We start from the raw sequence: 21,053 nt of genomic DNA, 5'->3' as shown, positions 1-21,053 counted from the left end.
ATGAAGTAACTGTGTTTAACCACATCTAGGAAGTTCAGGGAGTAATGTAATAATATGATACACTGTTCTGCTGCCACATTAGATTCTAGACAGTGAAACACAGTCAAACAAACGTGATCAACAATCTTCTACTGCTGGGTGGCTTTGGTCGTCTCCCTGACTTTTTGCCGTGGCTAAGCCTTTATGCAATAAATAAATAAAAATGTAAAGATGCTGTCTCAGTTTAAATAGCATGCACACGCAACGCATTATAATCATATGTTTTGCACTCAAGCCCCGAAACACCAAGAAATGCATTAGCAATAAGGCAAAAGACACTATGAGCTGATCCAGGGGTTTCTTTCAAAGCACTGTTCTCTGTGAGCTGTTTGTAGTTCAGAAAAGAAGAATTTTACAGTTGCTGTTTGATCTACTCTTCAGTAGATCCGAGCCTTAACCTACAGAGATCAAAAATGTCAGAGCGTTTGCATGTGTGAGAGATGAAAGAGAGGCAGAGTGAGCTGAATGAAGAGGAGGACTCCTATGGAGGACTGCAGGGAATGACCTCGTCCACACTCTGACGTGTTTTCCTGCAAAGAGAGTAAAAAGTGAATCCTTTTGTTCTCCACAACTAATGACCCTGGAGTCTTACAGTAAGAAAATGTGTCTTAATCCTGACCATGCAATGGAACAACACCACAGTATGTTTTTCAGGGGTGTCAAACCCTAATATTCAGTTTTACAAAAATAATTTGTTTTAGCCTTAGCCAACGGTTGTGGGAGCATTAGGACTTTAGTTTAGGACATTAGGATAGGATATTAGGACATTAGTTCACTTACTATGCAAAAGCAACTGAATGGAAGAGCCACACATTGTTTTGCTTACTGCTGAATTTTCAACTTTAATCACTATCTAATATACCTCCTTAGTAGCAGGTCTCTGTATTTTTTCAAATAGTTGTCACTGGATAGTAGTTTAATTGGTTATTCTTGATAATTATTGTTTGTGTGACGTTACAAATATTTTTTTTCTCAGAATTTCCTATCACACGCTCAGGACTAAGACACAAAATGATTCCTTTGAATAATAACAGCACAGGCACTTACTAAGGCACTGTAGTCAAAGCAGGAAGTCGGGCCTTTACGATATCGTGTATTGTTCAATACTTCACACGGATTTTCCTCCTGAACTGTTGGTTGTTGGTTATGGCGGTAACAGCAAACATAAAAACATATCTTCTACCTCTACAAAAATGAAAATGTCAGAAGTGTTCGACAGCAGAAAGGATACACTCTGTTCTGACCTGGGTCAGTGTCTCAATCTCACACGACTGGCAGAGCAGTTTCTCGGCGACCACAAAAAGCAGGTTTGTGTTTTCGATCCTCTTTGCATGGAACAGTCTGTAGGAGACAGTGACAAGTATTTAGCCAGCTCCATATGGACAGCACAGGGCTGCGAGCTCATAAACACTGCAAGCTGATTTTGCTGATTCTGTAGAAAACTCACCTGGAGCAGTTTCCACAGTCCTGCAGCATATTGTAGGAGTTTGTGGTGTTTGTGAAGTAGAACTGGCTTTGGATGGTCACACAGCTGCTTTCTTTAGTCTCAAAGCCTTCGATGAGGACATCAGCTAAAGAAACAAAAGCATGTTCAAAATCAGCTTATAACATAATGACATTATTTAGTTGCAGTCGAACACTTACTTAATGATGACGGGAAAATAACAAAGTAAGAATACAGTGAAATTCCTGAAAGTTTACTATTCATCCAATGTGTGTTTCCTTTCTTACTGTGTACCATATAAAACAATAAGGAATACATCAGTTCACATGCATGTCACCTTGATAGAGCCAGCTGTTATAGGCCAGTCCATAAAGAAGCTGCTGAAACACAGACCTGAAAAAGACATTAAAGAAAGAAAACATCGTTCAATAACAGTAAACTCAGAGCTATATATAAACAGCTCAAAATAACCGTGCAGGAGCTGTCGAACACAAAAAATATAAAATCACTTTCATGTACACAGCAAAGACTGTTTTAAAAAGACATAAAGTGAAGTAGATTTCATCTGATTTGCTGCAAATAAAGTCTCACCATGCCATTGTTGATGTCCACCATGCCAAGCTCAAAACATCAGCAATGGACGGCTGGAGAGACAGAGAAAATTAAGAAATGAAGGCAAACGTCTCAGACTGTCTAATCATTCAGAGTTTGACAGCCTGATGTTGTCTCTTACCACAAAAACACCTCTCGGTGCTGCGCCGGTGTGGCTGCTGCTGACCGGCTCACATGCAGACTGGTACTGGAAAGACTGCCGTCGAGTGAAGATCGAATTGTTGTAGAGGGCATACATCAGGGGAGCGTCCACATCGCCAAAGAAAAGACCAATCTGAGATTTTTTTTAAAAAGAAGGACAATAAGACAGTTACAGGGAGCAATAAAAACGTGAGAATAATGGCTCAACACTGAGCTCAAAATTATAGAAGCTTTGCATGATTCACAGATTAAAAAAAAATCCCAAATCACTTTATATTTCATAGTGCCAAAGTTCCTCTTCTTTTTTTGATTGATGAACCCCTCAAATTCATCCATATATGTCTGAGTCTGAAACTGCTACAGGATAAAATATCCAGAGCAACAAAGACTACAGCTAGGCCTCTCCGTACATACTATACTATACACGATGATTACTTTATTTGGTGATACAAGGCATAAAAAGATCCAATGAGTAGGTGTAGGGAAAGAGATAAACTGGTGATGCAAGTAGAAAACGTCTGCTCCACGAAATACTAAAGGTGATTTAAAATATAAATTGTTATTTTCCTGCGACCATACTATAGGTTTATTTTATATACTGAAAGAAATAGATGATTATTGCACAAATCAAGCAGAGACTTTTCACATCTATAGAGCAAGAGGACTGCAGTTTGATCAGGTGTGTATGCTATGTCTATGACAAATGCACTGCTGCTCCTCACTAAAGTGGAAAGAAGTCCCTGGAAACCACTGAGCTTCCTGTTTCACAGGAATTAGTTTTACATAGATTTCCTTCATAATTTAAAATCCTGGCAATGATTGGTTTGTTACAGGAAAAGTCCCAGTAGCTCATTGCCCAGACGTTTTATCATCACTTGCAGTATGAGGTCTTTAAAACTTACTCTAAAACTTACGAAAATCCCAAATTTACATTTTCTACCTAAATCCTCATTTTCCACTGGGCTGCATCGGAGTCTTTGGTGTGCCGAGTCTTATGTCTTATGTTTGATACCCCTGCTATGGATGACATGCATCATAAAGGGTAGACACATTACAGCACATAGACATACCTTTTGGAAGTGATCTGCCTGATTGGACATAACCAGGAACCCACCATCATCAATGAGATAGCAGCCGAGTTCCTGCAGAAGACAGTGTGGGTGCAGCAGAACACAGGAAGAAAGACAAAGTTTGATCTTACTAGAGCGAAAACAGACAGTTAAAAATCAATAAAAGATGTAATATGTGTTATTATATTCTGGACAATATTGAAATGTATTAAATAATATGGTAGAAGCATTTGTGATTGCAGTCATTTGCATTTTAAATCATGTGTGAAGGTCTCCTTAAGGCTTGGGGGCTGTGACAAGAACTGTCAAGCATTCAGCTGACAGCAGTTGAAGTTACAGGCTGATTCCCAACAGTTTATAGAGAAAAAAAGAGAAGAAGAAAAAATATTGTAGCTTTAAAAAAAAAAGGTTACATTTATGACAACAACTCATGAGTGAGCGCTTATGAGCTTTAATCACCCTCATAACCATTTACATGCAGCAGTGTGGATTATGTTAATCACGCTGGACACATTTATAAGAATTCCTTTTTTCTGTGAGTTGTCTGAAAGAGAAACAAGCAGCAACAACAGTTTTCTTCTGGGCTACAAACTGTGAATGACGTGAAATAAAAGGCCAGTCTATTAATCACAGTTTCATCAAGTTAATCACCACTGAGGGACCTTAGATTGGTCATTAAACTGATGGCACTGTCCTGCTGCGGCGCAGCGAGAGAGTGAAATAAAGAAAAGTGCTTACATTTGTGTCCATCTCGCAATCCATCTCGCAACTTCTCAGAGGTCCACACTGCTTAACAAAATGAGACCATGTGAGATTTTTGTTTAGGTGAATTTGCTTTTAACAGGTGATTTAGACTCAGAATCTGTACCTTGTGTGACCCCTGCCGGCCGTCTGACATGTTGCTGGCCAGGATTTTGAACTTATCCACCCAAGCTTCCAAGTCCAGCTTCCCACCAACCACTGCAGGACGACATCCACAGGATCAGAGTAAAAGGAGAACGGGACGAGAACAGGAATCACAACAAACCAAAAACCCCAATTTCATATGTATAACAGACCAGATAAAAATCTTACCTGCAGGTCTGAGCAGTTTTCCTGCTAAATTAACCTCCACAGCTGAACTAACCACAATTTCACTCGTCCCATTTTCTGCTGCAATGGGGTCATCCAAAGCTGGTGGAAATACACGGACATGAAAATAAGACAATTGGCTGAAATGAGCCAAGATCTTGGGATTAAGATGTTGCATAAACGTTCTATGAAACACGATCAAAGTATAGGTAAAGGAATCAAGTAATGACACCTGAGAGAGTTTCCATTTGAGTGATTTCCTTAAAAATGTTTTTTAAAACCTAATTCAGTGGCAGGCGGCTCGAAATAAACATCAAAGTTGAAGCAGAGAAGCAACTTATATTAGCTTTGCACAAAGTTAGGGAACTGCGGGAGCCTGTCTCTGCTCAAATGTAACAAAACGTGCTTACCAGCATGTGTAATGCTCACTATTTTAATTATTTAAAATAGTATGAAACATAACAAAATATAAGCTTGAAATATCAGCTGATGCCAAGCTCATGATTACCAGACAAACTATTGTTTTAGTAACGTTTACATCAGCGTCTCCTTTGAGTCAGTGAAGTCTGGCTGCTTAGTTACTCACAGGATCTGAGTGTAGATCTGAACATGTAGCCTTTGTTGTCGAGGCTCCGTCTGTAGAAATTTGAATTGAAGGGTTCAGGGTCCTCATCCCACAACTCGGCAGCTCTACAAAAACACGTGAACACAAGTCATCAAAAGTTTTCAAGTGGAAAGTTGTAGGAGCTTGAATAAGTAATTACTTTTATCACTCACATGTTGGGAAAAACTCGTGTTATTCCTCCGTCTGTGGATGCAAATACAGCTAGGAAGCCATACCTGTAACATTTGTTACTTCTTCAGCTCTAGTTTTGCACTATAGTAGTTTACACAAAAAACAACAACAACAATAGAACCAAACTTACGAATTGAGGTCCTTGTTCTTCCATACACGAGAAGCAAGCTGCCCGATGATCCTAGAATCAAAAATCAGGTTGTGGATCAGGCCATGGTCACCTGCAAAATATTTAAAAAAAATGTGGTGAATATCTTATCGGTGTGTCTACAGCAGTGAGATATTTTCATTCTGTTAACGCACTCACACTCATCAGATTCAGGGGAGAGGTCAAGCATGAGAGACAGAAAGTTCTGCAAGAACTGGGTGTTGTTGTCAGAAAGCTGCAGACGCTTGCAGTATTCCCTGCGGACACGGCAGCATAAATAAGCACCTTCCTTTTACTGAAGAATGAAATCATGACAGATGAAGATAGTCACCTTGGAGCTAGAAACACGTGCCCTGATGATTCAAAGGAGCTGGGCAGCAAAGACTGCATATCTGTAACACGAAAGAAGAGAGAGTGTGAAATGCTTCTGGTTTCCTTGGATGTAAACCTGAACACCCTGCCTCCATGTACTCACACTGGAGCTGCAGCATCACATCGCTCAGATCTGCCTTGATGTAGTACTCATTGTAGGATGGTAATACTAGACCGAGACTGCAGGTGGCAGCATCCCGACAGGATTCCAGTATGAATGGGGGATACAAAAAGATGGTGGGTCTTGGAGTGAATCAATCTGTGCCTGCAGGCCTCACTGGGCCACAGCTGGTTGGTTTTTATTCATGATTCATGACTCTCTATCCGCTCACCTGTAGTCTGTTCCATTGATAGGAGTCCAGGTGTAACCCCTGTAGACCTCATCGATGTAGCGCTGCAGAGGTAAAGAATTTCAATAAACATAAGAGGCAAAGCTAATAAAGTACAGTGATCAAAGTTTAAGCATTTTTAACTTTCAAAAACTGTGTTTGCTATTCGTCAGACTACTGCAGCCCTGCCTGGGTTGTACATTGTAAAATTAATGTTCACGTTTATGTTTCTACACACAGTCCAAGTCCACATAACAAGCTCCTTTAAGAATTTGATTAACTTAGATCACCAGACTGTCAGCAGTTTCTGCAGATAGAGTATGAAATTTGCTCAAATATACCTAATTTTTTATTAAATAAGATTTGGACCTTATATAACCTAAAACTATTTTATTATTTTAAAAACCTGTGAATTAAAGACAATGCAAGACTTCAGCCGCTTATTTCAGCATGCAGGAATGGTAATATGATGTGATTGTATAGGCTAAGCAGCTTATCTTTAACATACAGCGTTTACATAAAGAACAAAAAGGCAAAAAAAAGAGATAAAACATCCCCATGCCCCATACAACACAGAAATATACCCAACTGTCAGATAGAGCCCCCATAACTAATAAATAAATAAATCAAATGCACATACAGATAAACATAAAGGAAACAGCACTGAGACATCAGCAGGCATTTAAGAGAAGCAAGAGCCCAGGTTGGTACAAAAACCTCCTACTGGATAATCAGCCGTAAATAATCAACCTCATAATAGGAACTTATAGACCAAAAACAGTTTTGGTTGCTTGCAAGGATAAAAAAAGAGTCGGACACATTTAAGCTGGATTTTTGCTCTAAATAAAAACACTGTTGTTGGTTACAGTTCTAGGTCTATTTTTTCAAATAAAGTGATTAAAAAAAAAAACTGTGTAAGCAGTTTGTTCATGGACCCACCACACAGCACTGTAAATTTATGAGTATGAGTCATCATGACATGTGTTAAACTCCTCATAACTGCTGCAGTCCAAACTAAAGAGGAAATGCGTGCAGACATTCAGAAAGAGAAGTGACTTGCCTCGTCAATCGACAGTACCAGAGTTTTGATCTGCATTTCACCTGGTCTTCCATCGATCATCTGTCGGCGGATCTACACGATGGAAACACAGAGCAAAGTTTTTTTTTAAATCGGCCACAGATATGTTCTCATCGACTTTCAATGACCTACACAGACAATTTATCCTGCTGGGCAGATTCTCCTGAGGAGGAAACATGTTGTTCACACAATTACTAAGTTTGAACAACAAAGAATTCAACAACAGAAACGCTACATCCAGATGAACAGGATTACTTTTGGGGATTTACTTACCTGGATGATTGAGCATGCATCAACAAAACAGCTCTACTTGTTCCTCACCTCTTCTTTATTGCTGTCCTCCAACTCTGCGTCCAGGAAGTCCAGCGTCACAGGTTCTGGCAGATTCACAAGCTGAGAGGAGTTGAGAGAGAACGCGATATTAACACATAGCCTTATATTATTAATTATTCATCATCATCATCACTGATGCTTAAAACCCAAACCTAAAACTGCCCCATCCTCCAACTTTCTTCTTCTTAAAGCAGCTCCCCACAGAATAAATAAAGCATTTTACCAAATGAAATAGATTTGAATCACCTTTGGCTGGAGATTAGGATGAAGGAGCAGGTATCCGTTTGGATCGATGGCAAATATGTATCCGTTGGCCCCGAGCTGTGACAACCACAGAAAAAGAAGGAATAGCAGTGAAGAGCTGGTCTTCTTCGTCCATCTCAGCTTATAAATAAGAAAAATGTGACTTATGCACATACATTGTACCGCGGTGTGAGTCGCTTTATCTCATCAAGATGCACGTCGACTCCCATGACACCTAAAATCAGCTGATTCTTGTGAAAAAGACAAAACAGCAGCCGTACATTTAGTCATTTAAATAAATTGTTTATATATTGTTTCTATTCAAACTAGTTGTCACACTTTAAATGATGTGCTTATTTGCTTTTCCTGATGAAGCTGGAAGCAGCAGCCAATTAGAAAACTTTAGCAGCAGAAAGTCACCTCACCCATATGTAAACGTGTCCTTTCTATACAGACTGCTTCAATCACATGTAATATATTAGTAAGTATAGAAGCATCCTGATCACACTAATATTTGTTTTTGCCATACAAACATTAGTAATTGTAAATAATAAGTGATATTACACACTAGAGTTAAAGTCTGTATTTGTTCACTAAGACAAAAGGAAGAAAATAAGTAACTCGCAAAACCATCTCATCCACCTAAGCTCAAATATAATTATCCTGTTTTGTTACCTGTGAGTTTCCGTCCATGGTGAGATTAAAAACAGGCAAAGTCCCAGTTACTACCATGCCAAGACCCTGCAGAGTGCAAAGATAAAGTCCCAAAACATTTATTAGAAATTATATGAGCTTATTGTGTATTTAATGGATTAGGTATATTTGATGAGCTCATGCCGTCTCACCAGAGCATCCTGATACACATTGGTCCACTGAACCTGCTTGGCTTCGCTGCCTGCCAGAACCATGGGGCGTCCCAGCACGTCAAGGTACTCCTGACAAAACACAGAGATACGTGACAGGCCGCAGCTTGAAAACAACCGACAACATCAGGCTTCTGGGAGAAGGCTGAGCAAACAAATGAGCATAGATGTTTCTATAGGACGAGCGAGTGCCACAAAGAGAATGAGCAAACAGGCATCATCTGTATTAGAGGCACTAGACAAACCCACCTGGGTGTTAATCCTTATAGCGCAGATGGAACGGATCTCGAAATAGTAACCTGGCAAGCGGCGAAGAAAAAAAGACAACCAGCGAGAGAGAGAGAGAGCGAGAGAGAGAGAGAGCGAGATTGGAGATGTGTGAGCGGTTCTTTCAAAAAAAAAAAAAAATCAACAACACTGGAGTGGTGCTCATAAATATTCTAGATTTGACTGGATGATACTAGACCAGTGACTCAGCCTTTAAAATCCCACAGGTAGGAAGCTTAAAGAGCTTAAAGAAGAAAACTACTGAGCTTTAACACAGAGGTTTCTATATTCATGAAATTCAGTCAAGACCATTCAATCAGCTGGAAGTCTAAAATCTCCAATGACTGATCTCTTGATGGGATGAGGACTGAGACTGTTCAGTCCTCATCCTTAACATTCATTGTTTCAAATTATCCCACGTCCATATGCTTGTCTTTTTCATAATTCCAAACACATAAAAAAATGTATGGTGCATTTTTAAATATTCTGGTTGTCTTCCTGAAGACACAGCCTGACATATTTATTGTCTTTGCAAACTTTGCAAAGGGATTTCCTAGATTCTTAAAGAATTTGTAATGAAGGTTTGAAGGTCAAAGCAGTGAGACGCAGAGAGTTTAGCTCACAACGTTTAACGGCTAACAAAATATAACATGTGTTGCTCAGCTGATCTATTTTATAAAACCATCAATTATTCAGTCAAAACTAGCAAACCAGGAGGACACTGACAAGGCTTTTTCTCTTGGGTCAAAATATCACTCGGCGGGCATGAATTTTTCAAGGCGTTGGCAAATGCACCACATTCCCCCACGTTCTCGCCAAAGAGGTTTTCAGTGTCAGTGAGTAACTGTTGGGCCTTAAAATATCTACACAAACAAAACTGTGGTAGCGACCTCTCTGTGAGTACCAGCACCTCCTTAAAGTCAAGTCCTCTAACAGGATCAGTGTGTTTTACATTATGCTCGGTTATTTATTGGTTCTATTCTTATTTATTCCCATTCTTACAGATATTGATGTTTAGGATTTCTTATTCAACTCATAACAATGAGTAAAAACTTCTTCATGCAGCTGTTCCCTTTAAGGATGACCACTGAGGATCATTTGCCTCCATCTCACCCTATCCCTAGCATTCTCTTCTGTCACACCAACCCTCTGCGTGTCCTTCATCACTTCATCCATGAACTGTCATCAGTCGTCCACTATTCCTCCTGCCTGGCAGATCCATATTTAACTTTGTCCAGCATAGCCACTATTCCTCCTCTGCACATGTCCAAACCATCATAGCCTTGTCTCTCTAACTTCATCTCCAAATTGTTCACCCCGAGTTGTCCCTCTGATGTCATCATTTCTAATTCTGTCCCACCCGGGCAATTACGATGACAATCTCAGCATCTTCAAGTCTGACACCTCTAGCTCGGCCTCCTGTATTTGTGTTTGTGCCACAGCAAGCCTCACCACCATCTTATAAAGCTTTCCTTTCACTCTTGCTGTTGTCAGTCACAAATGACCCCTGATTTTCATCTCCACCCACTCTAACCTCCCTGCATGTCAGCTGCTTTGAATGCTTGACCCATGGTTGACCCAGAGTGTCATCAGAACCCTCTTTTGATGCCCTATTATATGCTTTTTGCTAGATCCTCAAAGACATAGTGCAAGTTCATCTAGCCAAACATTGCACACATTTCAGTGCTTTTTCTCGGCATGAAGCCACAAAAAACAAAAAAGTAGTAAAACTACAAATATTTTTATTTATCATTACCTTTTTTTATCAAGTGATCCACAGAATACATCCTCTCATCATCTTATCTTATCATCTCAAAACAGTTTTTAATACCATGGACTGAATCCTTTTGTAGTCTACATTATATGAAGCTGAACTCACCTTTATTGGTGCACGCAATCCACTGTAAGGGTGTGACATCATAGTTATGCTGGCCCACAGAAAAGGTAAATACTCGAACCTGACATGGGTGAATAAAGAAAATGTCAAATTAACTGTCATAGGGTGATTAGACACTACAGAAACATCCTGCTCGAATGCAGGAGGTAATGGAGAGGTGTCTGATTAGCACGAGAAACTGACCGTTTTGTTGGGCCAGTTGTATTGCATGAAAACATCCTGAGCTCGGTCCTCTCCTCCGTCAGTAAACAGCATGATTATTTTATTGCAGTTAGCCCGGGGGACATTTGTTTTCTGAAAATTAGGAAAAAACAAAATGCACATGTCAGTCAATGCAGTAAAACTGCATGCAGAACCTTTATTTTATCACATAATGCCAAGTCAAACAAAATCAGTATAGATGACTTGCATTTAATAGCTGATTGAAGGCAAAGTGAAATCCAGACTTGTAGTCAGTGGTGCCTTTAGCCTGCATCTGCTGCACTGCATCCTTGAAAATCTTTTTGTTGCGCACATTAGCCTGGACTAGATGGCTAAAGCAAGGGACCACAGCCACAGCCTTCTCATTAAACTGAAACACAGGAGCAGACGCAGTTTGAAAACAACAGGGGAAATGATGGAAAAGCAGTGTTCAGATTCAGTAAGTGTAGCATATGCTAACCCTGGCCACATTGACGTAGTCATCGTCGGATAAAGTGTCCAGCATTTCCATCACTGACGCTTTGATCAGTTTCAGGGTGAGTCCACTGACACTGCCACTCCTGAGGAAACATCAGAATAAACATGCTTAAATAAATACTTGTGTGGAGACAAACAAAAGGCAAGAAGATAATTTTGTATGAGGGAATGCAAAAATTACGCATTTATGTGTCAAGAGTATTAACTAATCCTAAAGGTTTTGGCTCAGATGTAGTTAAAACTCGCAAAATGATGCTAAAGACGATCTAATTTTATCCATTTTTATGCCAATCGACAGTTGTGGAGAGCATAGACTGACACAGGGGTGTCAAATTTCAGGCTCAGGGACCAAAATTGGGTCAGCCAACACTTTAATTTAGCCCATTGAATGACTTTGGAAAATGTGAAAGAGGGCATAGATTTTGGAATTTCAGGTGTATTTTCATATGTTTTACAACCAAAGCATTCATACTATACCAAAGTAATTACAGTAAGTGATAAATAAACAATTAAATGACTAAAAAAACCCTCAGTTTTTTCACTACCTACTATGAAAAAAACTAATTTTACTTTAACAATGTTTATACCACAAGTCAACAAAGACTGAAAACCTGAGACTTACTGCTGAAATTGCACCTTTTTTTATACTGAGGTATCTCAGGGATTAAACTTCTTCACACTCACAGGAAGGGCACTTTACTGGTTCACTGCTGTGCCTGATACAAGTATGTCTGGCAATATTCAATTCAATTTTATTTATATAGCGCCAAATCAAAACAACAGTCGCCCCAAGGAGCTCGAAATAAAAACTCAACAGAAAAGTTCTGTACTGTAACTGTAAAAGTCTCCTTCAAAGTGAAGATTCTTTTTCTTGAAAACTTTCAAACTCTCTTCGTGAGCCAGGTTTAAAATAATTCAAGAGGCCAGTTTAAAAAGAACAGAATAATTCATAATGCCTCCACTAAAGTCTTCAGTAGTGCTGCAAAATCTCTCCTGCTGCAGCGATTGATCAGCACTGATAAATATATTCAGTGGTTATATAATGGTACTTTTCACTCCTTTACTTTCCACTTCTGTTTTAATTTTGTACAGTTTGCATTCAACAAAACACAAATTTCTGCAGTACTAGTGGAAATGTGATCTCAAAAACTACAGTAAAAATGTGGCTAAAAAATAAAGCTCATGAATACTGCATGGAAGAATAGATCTGAAAATTTGTTTTTGCATTTTTTTGCATTTAATCCCAAGCTCTAACCTTCAAAATTAAACAGGGAGCAAAATGAAAGAAGGGCAGAGGTGAAATTTGCATGTTTAACAGTGAGAGGCACACAGAGAAAAACTCAGGAGGGGCATAAGAAAAGTAATGAAATTCAGTAAAACGACTGGATGTTACAAGAAAAATCCGAGAATCAGAATAAAAAAACCCCACATGGGCAGAAAAAAGCGATTTCCTGGACTCTCTGTACATTGCCAGCCAGTCTAGCCTTTGCTTGTGTCCAGCTGTGATACTAAACTAAGATAACCATAAGAAAAATGAATGTTCATTCTCTGAATGGGTCAAAAGGAGTTTAGCAGAATTACTCACACGTCAACAAGGATGACCATGTCTTTGGGGGATGAGGCACCCTGGATGTACCTGTGGGGAACAAAGAAGAGGACACAAAACTTCATCTGCTTCAATCCAATGCATGCAGCCCACATGTAAACATGTTTAAAGCTGGAGCGCATACCAGGGCCTCCTCCTGACATCATACAGGTCAATTTTATCAGGAGCTTTCCAGGGTGTTGCTGCAAAAAAAAAAAAAAAAAAAAAACAGAAGAAAATATTCACGTCATAGTATTTACTTTGACTTTGGCTTATTCACCTCCTACCTGACAGCTGGAACCTAAAAACTAAAACCTACCTGGATAATAGCGAGTGACTCCTGTCGCGCTCCCAAATGCTTGCCACAGCAGTGACGGATCCTCTCGACTATTCTCCATGAAGACTTTCTCCAACGCCTGCGTCCAGTTCAGTTCGTTTAGAATGACGGGAGCTAATCAACAAACAGTGAAATATTTTAAATACACACCTTAACCTTAAGCTAATTGCAAACATGTCTTTACAGACTGGGGACTCTACTTACCTCCTTTATAAATATCCGTGGGAATCTGAACAGCTGTGTAGGAATAGTTGACATTATTCTTGAAGTTTGGGTCATACACAAACTCCAGCTTGATGTGAGAGGGATTTTCCACCTCTCCTTCTCCATCCATGGAATACTACATGAACAGGAGGACAAGCACATGAAGCACAAACACATTTCTCTCCCTAATATTAATACTGTAGTTGAGTCAATTCAGGCTAGGTCAAGTAAGTGTAAGCCAAATACAGTGGAACCTCGGATTGCGAGTAACTTGACCTACGAGTAATGAGCAAAAAACTCATAGTCAGTGACTTATATAGAAAATACCTTTAAAAATGATTTTTATGTGAATATTTTGGGAGCTCGGAGCAGTCCATCAATCATTTCTCATGGGGAAAATTCTCTTTGACATACGAGGGTTTTGGTTTGCGAGCAACAGCGAATCATACTCATAAACCAAGGTACTACTGTACTTAGTTTTTTTTTAATAAAAGTTCAGTTTATTTGTCCCTTACTCACATAATCCAGCTCTGCCTTGGAATCATAATAAGCCATGTCCAGCTCCTAGTAGAGAACAGATGGAGATATGAAGAGGCTGCAACTGTGAAACAGTTTGAGGACAAGTAATCATATGCATGCATGTGTCAAGTCTGTCTCTGCACAGTTCTTCATAAGCATAGCCACTACTTAGAATGTATGTTCATTTAAAATGATGCCCATCGAAAGTCCAAAACTGCATTTTTTAAATACTACAACCTTGTTTACAAACAAACAAACAAAAAAACAAATTAATGTCTTTTTAATAATTTAAGTAATATTTTTTAAAATTATATACAGAATTAAATGTGGTCCGATGCTGCTGAAATAAACAAGGCCACTCACTGATGAGTACACTTGTGAACATTCACTCTGAGATGAGTTTCTTTTAGCTATCTGTAAGAGTGACCTTCTCTGTTCTTTATATTTTATAAAAAGTGGACAAGCTACCTATACATGTTCATGATTTAGAGTTGTGCATACTCCTACTAAATCTGTATTTATCGTTCACATTCTCAGACATGCAAGTCACTCATACCTGCATACAACCCCCGTACGAGCATGGATGCCGTACGTGTGCTGATAACTAGCTGGATGGTCAGAAATGTTTTCTATATTGTCTGAAGTTTCAGGAACTTGCTGAAATGCTTTTTTTTATTCATGGTAGGATTTCAACATGCTTTTGTGGATAAATCATCAAAAAGTTCCAAGGCAGTCTCATTTCAAATACTGTAAAATGCCTTTATTCTTATAGGACGGTCAGGTTTACCTCAAAAAAAAAAACCCAAAAAACCCCCCAATGCATTTCAGCAGGCAAGCCTTGTTATAGTTGTTGCTCTTAGTTAAATGTAGATGCAGAGACAATGTTAGCAGACATGTTGAATCACTGAATCCCATGACTATAGACCATGTAATGCCACCTAATGATTTTCTATTGTCGTTGACTGAATGGACGTTAACTAACAACATTAAACAGTATTTAAACAGACCAAAGGATGTGCTATGGAGGCTTTTTCAGTCCCCCTTAAGCAGGTGTATAACTGGGTCAAAGGGAAGAAAACTGTTAAATTATAAAAGAAATATTTGTTTTTTTCAAACACATTATTCAGAAAAAGATTGTTTGTCTTAATCTGGATCATGTTTTTTAAAATAAAATCAATCCCAATTTTAAATTATTTTAGTGTACAGCAGGGAGAAAATAAAATTCTTATATCTTATAACCTTTAAAGAGAATAAAGGGACTTTGCATACATCTGTATTTAGAAAATTAACAGATAGAAACATTATGGTACACACCAGCAGCTTTCACCCAAAGTGGCTTAAAGAAAATGTCCCTTTTGCTCAAATCTAATGAGTGAGGACAGTCTGCACCCAGGAAAAGGACTGTGAGGCTAAATCTAAGGAAATAGCGTTTTCAGGAACATAGATATAGAAACACTATCCAACACCTGGACACACAAACCTTATTAGTTCCAAAACTAATAAAACATGAATTAGTCTTGGGGGAAAACATACAGTACAGAGGGAGAGACAAATAAACATATAATGACAGGAATTGGGGTATTATTGGGAGTGATGATGTAATGACCCAGATCTCCTCTGAACCACCATTGATCAGTTTTAGGAAGACTCTCATCCTACACAACAAACTGGTACACACCAATCAACAACCAGACTCCCAGGAACATGGCTGTGCCCAAAACCTAGAGAATCCTGTTTGATAAATCATGACGTTCTTTCGTGACTTAGCTCATGTGTATCTTTTCCAATGAGCACCTCAAATAGAAGCAGTTTGAATCCAGGGATTTGAGACTGTGTTGTTTTCTGTCTCTCTCGGTCAGGCCCCTCTCCAGGGTGTACCCCACCTCTTGCCCAGTCACAGCTGGGGGGGGACAGGCACCAGCTGTTCCGAGACCCCAAGCTGGATGCACGGATCCAAAACATTTTTTCCCAGAGAGGAGTAACAGCCCAAAAAATGATTCCTCCATCCATAAAATGTTAACAAAAAGCACAAGAGCTTTCCAAAGTAACACTTTCATCTAAACAGCAGCCAAAAAAAGTACAGAAGTCTTTAGTTTAAAACTACATTTAAAAAAAAAGGAAAAGCTGCATTTGTGATGCTGTAACCACCAAATGTTTCCTATTGTTCGGTACTGTTTTCTGTTCAGCACTCTCACATTACAAATCAGTAGACAGGCTGTTAGGCTTGTGTGGAGCATCGCCATCTGTTACTGTCTTTACTTCAGAGTACGCGTGACATCTACACTGAGGTGGATGTGTTCCTATTTTTGGCCTGTTCTGATTACCAGATTTGATCTCCAAAGAGCGCCTTAGCCTAAATCGAGCTTAACATGACAACTCCATCAGTCTGCCGTTAGTCATCCTGTTGTTAGTAATATAAAGTTTTAGCACCTCTGAAAACACCGAGCTATCAGTCAGTGTTCTTTTTCAGTCAGTCCAAAGAAATGATGCTGCTCATCCAGCATGTTAACTTCTCCTATGAGCTCTGCTTCTTCTAACATTAATCTGTCAGCAGCGATAAAGGATAGTTTCATTCATATATGATAAAAAAGGAGACGTTTAGGATTTACTCAGATCGTCTCTTCAGTCTGTCTCTTTCTCATCATGCCACCTTTATGTATAACAATATGCTTGTTCCTATCTTTGCTAAGAGACAGATGAGAAGATGGGTATCACTCTTATATCCCTCTGCTAAATATAGAGCTCCACGCTAAGCAGGCTGGGTTGCTCAGCTTAGCATACATACTGGTTACAAGTGGAAACAACACCATCTCTATACAAATATTTATTTTTTAAAAACCCAAAGAGTAAAATTGCTAATCTTTGCTGATAAGGCCTTTTTACTTTCAGACTTTATATAGCACCAAATCACAAAAACAGTCCCATCAAGGTGCTTTTTACACTAAGGTAAAGCTCCCACAATTATGGAGATAAAACCCAATGATCAAACGACTCCCTTTAAGCAAGCACTTGGCAACAGTGAGAAGGAAAAACTCCCTTTTAACAAGAACAAATCTCTGACATAACTATGCTCATTTAGTAGCAGCCATCTGCCACAACCGGACTCAGCTTACAGAGATGGAAAGAGCATCTTTGAATGCACAGCATATCCAGGCTAATGGTGATGGTGTAATGGTGTGGGGGCTATTTACTTGGCACACTTTCGGCCTCGTAGTATTGATCATCATTTAAAAACTCCAGCCTACGTGGCCATGTCCTTCCCTTTATGTTAACAGTGTACCATCTTCTGATGATCAAATCACTTTGCCTACATTCAAAAACAGAGAAGAAACGAAAACAACGGCCAGTTAAGACGTGGAAATCTAACTGGGAGCCTAAGGCAACAGTGTCTACTCAGATTGTAGCGGATGAGCAAAAACATGTAGTCCTTTGAAATCACAGGGGAATTCAGTGCCTCTGAGAAGGACGTGAGAACCCATGTGAGAGGATGAGGTTAATCCCGTCTCATTTTGTCGGGGAAATGAAGCAGACCGAGTGGAAAAGTGGAATGCCAATGTGTGTAGGACTCAAAAGAACCACACGGCTGAGTGCACTCAGTCATCTGTTTCAGCCAGACGAGCGCAGCGCAGAGGGATCCACTCAGCTGCCTGGTGTAAATGTTTCTTTCTCAGGTCATCCCGTTTAGAGACACAGGGCTGAGAACATACCCCTGAATTATTTTATTCAGTGAATTCAAGATAAAATTGTACCGTTTCTAATATGTGAGGAAATGTGTGATGACAAGTATAATGACATGTGCTTTTTTTAGGGAAACAATACAGTGATTACAATAATATATATTATTGTAATCACTGTATTGTTTCCCTAATTTTTTAATTGACACATTTTCAAGTATTTCAAACATATAATTTTTTTGAAAAAATAATTTCCCCTTGAAATTACTATAGATTGACTCAAATCCACTACAGACACAAAAAACCTTATGAAGAAAAGTAAAGACGAATACGTTGAAAACAAAAACTCACCAAGGCCTTACAAGTAATTAAAAAAACACATTTGGAAATGGAAAGTAAAAGAAATGGAGCTGAATTGGCTACATGCACAACTATCAAAGCTATAAACTGAGTAACATTATATTTCTAATTTAAACTGAGAATATAATGTTATTGAGACTTACCTTGATTTCATCCTGCCACAGATGCTCCCGCTGGAGCCGCTCTGCTTCACTGGCTAACCTCTACAGAGACACAGCCACATTAGACAAGCAATGTTCAATTTCTCTAATCAGATGATTTTGGGGGAAGGTCACAATTAGACAGACTTAATCAGACTTGTGTTAACTGGTGTTTGTAAATGATACTGTGGTCCTGCATTTTGCAGGACATGAAATGGGTTCTCAATCTAACTTTTCTGTCTTTGCTTGCATGTGCGCTATAAGCAAGTAACATTTGTATCTGTAGGTCATATCTTTACAAAACTTTTTTTTAGGTTTTGCACAAACAGCATTGTACAAAAGGACAGAGAAATGGATTGCATGTAGCCATGTGAAAATAAACTTCACCCTCTATCATTTCTAAGGTTTTAGGTATAAAGAGTTTAATTTATAAATTTAATTTAATTAAAATTTGATTAAAAAATCATCTGTTCTTTAAAAGGTTATAAAATTAAGTAACTATAATCTGCTGATATTCTGTATTTTGTTTTTGCTAAGCATGGTGCTCTAACTTATGTGCAAAAATCTCCACTTTATTCTGGTTTATACAAATGATGTTGCAAAGACCTTATGGTTTGTTTAGATGCAGCTGTCCAACCCTAAGCCATGCTGTTCATTTTAGAGAGAGGAGGCTTTGTCCTGGCAGCCCCTCCAAACAAAATGTACTTTTCTCAAATGTACTAATGCTAACTGTCGCAGTTTCTCTAAGCTTTGCTCAGGCAAATGGACTGATTCTTATATGGCGCTTTTCTAGTCTCCCGGAGTACTCAAAGCGCTCTATACAACATGCCACATTCACCCAATCACACCCATTCTCACAAGCACTTAGTGCTTTCTAAGTACATTCACACACATTCATTCATAGGCAAGGCAAGTTTATTTATATAGCACAATTCAACAACAAGGTGATTCAAAGTGCTTTACAGAGACATTAAAAAACAAAAACAAATAAAAAGCATGATTTAAAATTGATTAAAAAAACAGTAGATAAAATCAGTAGTTAAAATGTAAGTTTTGAAATTTAAGCTTAAAAGTGTGGATTTGGTGTTTTATTCAAATGCAGCTGAGAACAGGTGAGTCTTCAACCTGGATTTAAATAATGTGTTTCAGCTGATCTGAGGCTTTCTGGGAGTTTGTTCCAGATATATGGAGCATAAAAGCTGAATGCAGCTTCTCCGTGTCTGGTTCTGACTCTGGGAACTGATAAAAGACCGGATCCAGATGACCTGAGGGATCTGGAAGGTTCATACTGGGTCAGGAGGTCACTGATGTATTTTGGTCCTAAACCATTGAGAGCTTTATAGACCAGTATCAGAACTTTAGTATCAGAACTTTAAAGTCTATCCTCTGACGGACAGGCAGCCAGTGTTAAGACCTCAGAGCTCCGATGGATGCATTGGAGAGCAACTCGGGGCTAGTATCTTGCCCAAGGATACTTGGCATGCAGATTGGAGGAGCCAAGGATCGAACCACCTTCCGATCAGTAGATGACCTGCTCTACCTCCTGAGCTACAGCCACCCCAGCAAATTCACCACTCCAGCAAAGATTGGCAGCTGTTTTGAGGCTTTTACCTTTGTGAATAACATTTCTCGCTATATTGGAAATGGTTTTATAATCCTTCCCAGATTGACAGCAGCAGCAATAATTGTTTCTCTGAGATCATTGCTGAAATCTTTTCCTCCTTGGCACTGTGCTAACACACAACTGAATGCTCCAGACCAGCAAACTGATAGATCTTTTTCTTTCAGAGAGGTGCACATACTTGATGATGTTAACTGGGTATATTTGATTATCAACACCTCTTAACTCCCTTAGATTTAGTAAATGTCTTGTTAGACTTTCACACACTAATTCTGCAGTTTGATTTTTGGTAATTAAATAAGGACACGGCATAATATGTCACGAGTTGCTGTGCATCTGAGATTGTATTTATCTAATATTAGAAAAATGAGAAGGACCAGATTATTTTATGTTGTGATAAGTAAGGCGTTTCTTTTACACGTTTTTTAAAGCAACATCGTATGATTATGGCATTAAGAAATTAATATTTAAAAATCACAAGACAAAAATATAAAACTTGAGGAAACATACTTACATCAAGTGCTTTGCGCTTTTTAGCCAGAAGTTTCTCAATATCCGAGGCCACTTTTTCAACAATCTTGCGAGGCTGATTCTTCACCAGACTAAACCGACGCCTTTCTTCATTGTATATCTGTAAAATTTGAATGGACAGCTGTTAAAAACGTGCAACATGTGCATCGAGTGCAAACCTCACTCCTGCTGACTTTTCCAGAGATACGTTATCTATGAATAAATCGTTTTTTTCATGAACCTGCAGAATAAAAAAGGACACTGACAGAGTGTCTGAGACAGAGCTGTAAGATTCAAAGCTCGACAATATGCGAAAGCTCATCTGTTCATTGAAAGCGCACTTGCTGTGTCTGCGTGCACAGTCCAATTCTAAGATGTCTCCATTCATGCATAAGTATTTATGAACACTGTGTTAACACACTGAAGCGCCCAAAGTAATTTTATGAGCAATCATCACCATGTCATAAAAAACATATAGAAAGTAATCTACATTAGAGTTAATTTATGCTTAAATTAAAAAGGCATATTTGTATCACACAGCGGACTTTCTACAAATTAGATGCATGTTATACACATGGGGGTCTTAAGCTTGATACACCCAAATGACGCTCTTAATGCTTTTCTCTGCAGGGTCTGAATTTGAATTAGGCCGCACAGAGAAAGTTAAATTCAGAGCACCTGCCGTACAGCTTTGGTACAGCCACAGAAAGTACACAAGGAAA

The 21,053-nt window shown here is 38.9% G+C and overlaps 1 protein-coding gene across 1 annotated transcript in view; it reads right to left on the bottom strand.

Moving 5' to 3' along the window:
• Window positions 1-455: 455 nt before the first annotated feature.
• Window positions 456-21,053, bottom strand: part of LOC146632308 (voltage-dependent calcium channel subunit alpha-2/delta-2-like) — a 36,897-nt gene continuing 16,299 nt past the window's right edge. Inside the window, exons 3-38 of the mRNA XM_085354269.1 lie at window positions 20,336-20,452; window positions 18,204-18,263; window positions 14,027-14,071; window positions 13,508-13,643; window positions 13,286-13,417; window positions 13,112-13,169; window positions 12,967-13,017; window positions 11,365-11,464; window positions 11,113-11,274; window positions 10,887-10,997; window positions 10,686-10,764; window positions 8,789-8,838; window positions 8,522-8,611; window positions 8,352-8,417; window positions 7,853-7,927; window positions 7,680-7,754; window positions 7,422-7,493; window positions 7,083-7,154; window positions 6,026-6,087; window positions 5,797-5,873; window positions 5,653-5,713; window positions 5,481-5,578; window positions 5,304-5,394; window positions 5,155-5,217; window positions 4,964-5,067; window positions 4,381-4,479; window positions 4,175-4,266; window positions 4,045-4,092; window positions 3,307-3,378; window positions 2,217-2,369; window positions 2,075-2,127; window positions 1,821-1,876; window positions 1,487-1,610; window positions 1,271-1,380; window positions 1,087-1,169; window positions 456-569 (exon numbers count right to left, since the gene is read on the bottom strand). Of these exons, the coding sequence (XP_085210395.1) occupies window positions 456-569; window positions 1,087-1,169; window positions 1,271-1,380; window positions 1,487-1,610; window positions 1,821-1,876; window positions 2,075-2,127; window positions 2,217-2,369; window positions 3,307-3,378; window positions 4,045-4,092; window positions 4,175-4,266; window positions 4,381-4,479; window positions 4,964-5,067; window positions 5,155-5,217; window positions 5,304-5,394; window positions 5,481-5,578; window positions 5,653-5,713; window positions 5,797-5,873; window positions 6,026-6,087; window positions 7,083-7,154; window positions 7,422-7,493; window positions 7,680-7,754; window positions 7,853-7,927; window positions 8,352-8,417; window positions 8,522-8,611; window positions 8,789-8,838; window positions 10,686-10,764; window positions 10,887-10,997; window positions 11,113-11,274; window positions 11,365-11,464; window positions 12,967-13,017; window positions 13,112-13,169; window positions 13,286-13,417; window positions 13,508-13,643; window positions 14,027-14,071; window positions 18,204-18,263; window positions 20,336-20,452 (3,111 nt within the window). The remainder of the gene's footprint in view (window positions 570-1,086; window positions 1,170-1,270; window positions 1,381-1,486; window positions 1,611-1,820; window positions 1,877-2,074; window positions 2,128-2,216; window positions 2,370-3,306; window positions 3,379-4,044; window positions 4,093-4,174; window positions 4,267-4,380; window positions 4,480-4,963; window positions 5,068-5,154; window positions 5,218-5,303; window positions 5,395-5,480; window positions 5,579-5,652; window positions 5,714-5,796; window positions 5,874-6,025; window positions 6,088-7,082; window positions 7,155-7,421; window positions 7,494-7,679; window positions 7,755-7,852; window positions 7,928-8,351; window positions 8,418-8,521; window positions 8,612-8,788; window positions 8,839-10,685; window positions 10,765-10,886; window positions 10,998-11,112; window positions 11,275-11,364; window positions 11,465-12,966; window positions 13,018-13,111; window positions 13,170-13,285; window positions 13,418-13,507; window positions 13,644-14,026; window positions 14,072-18,203; window positions 18,264-20,335; window positions 20,453-21,053) is intronic.

Source organism: Diplotaxodon limnothrissa, linkage group LG5 (genome assembly GCF_057381915.1).
Source record: "Diplotaxodon limnothrissa isolate DT_005_m linkage group LG5, D_limnothrissa_male_GT1.1, whole genome shotgun sequence".
NCBI lineage: Eukaryota > Metazoa > Chordata > Actinopteri > Cichliformes > Cichlidae > Diplotaxodon > Diplotaxodon limnothrissa.
The sequence above is the reverse complement of the archived record's forward strand: the minus strand, read 5'-3'. Positions and strand labels throughout refer to the sequence as shown.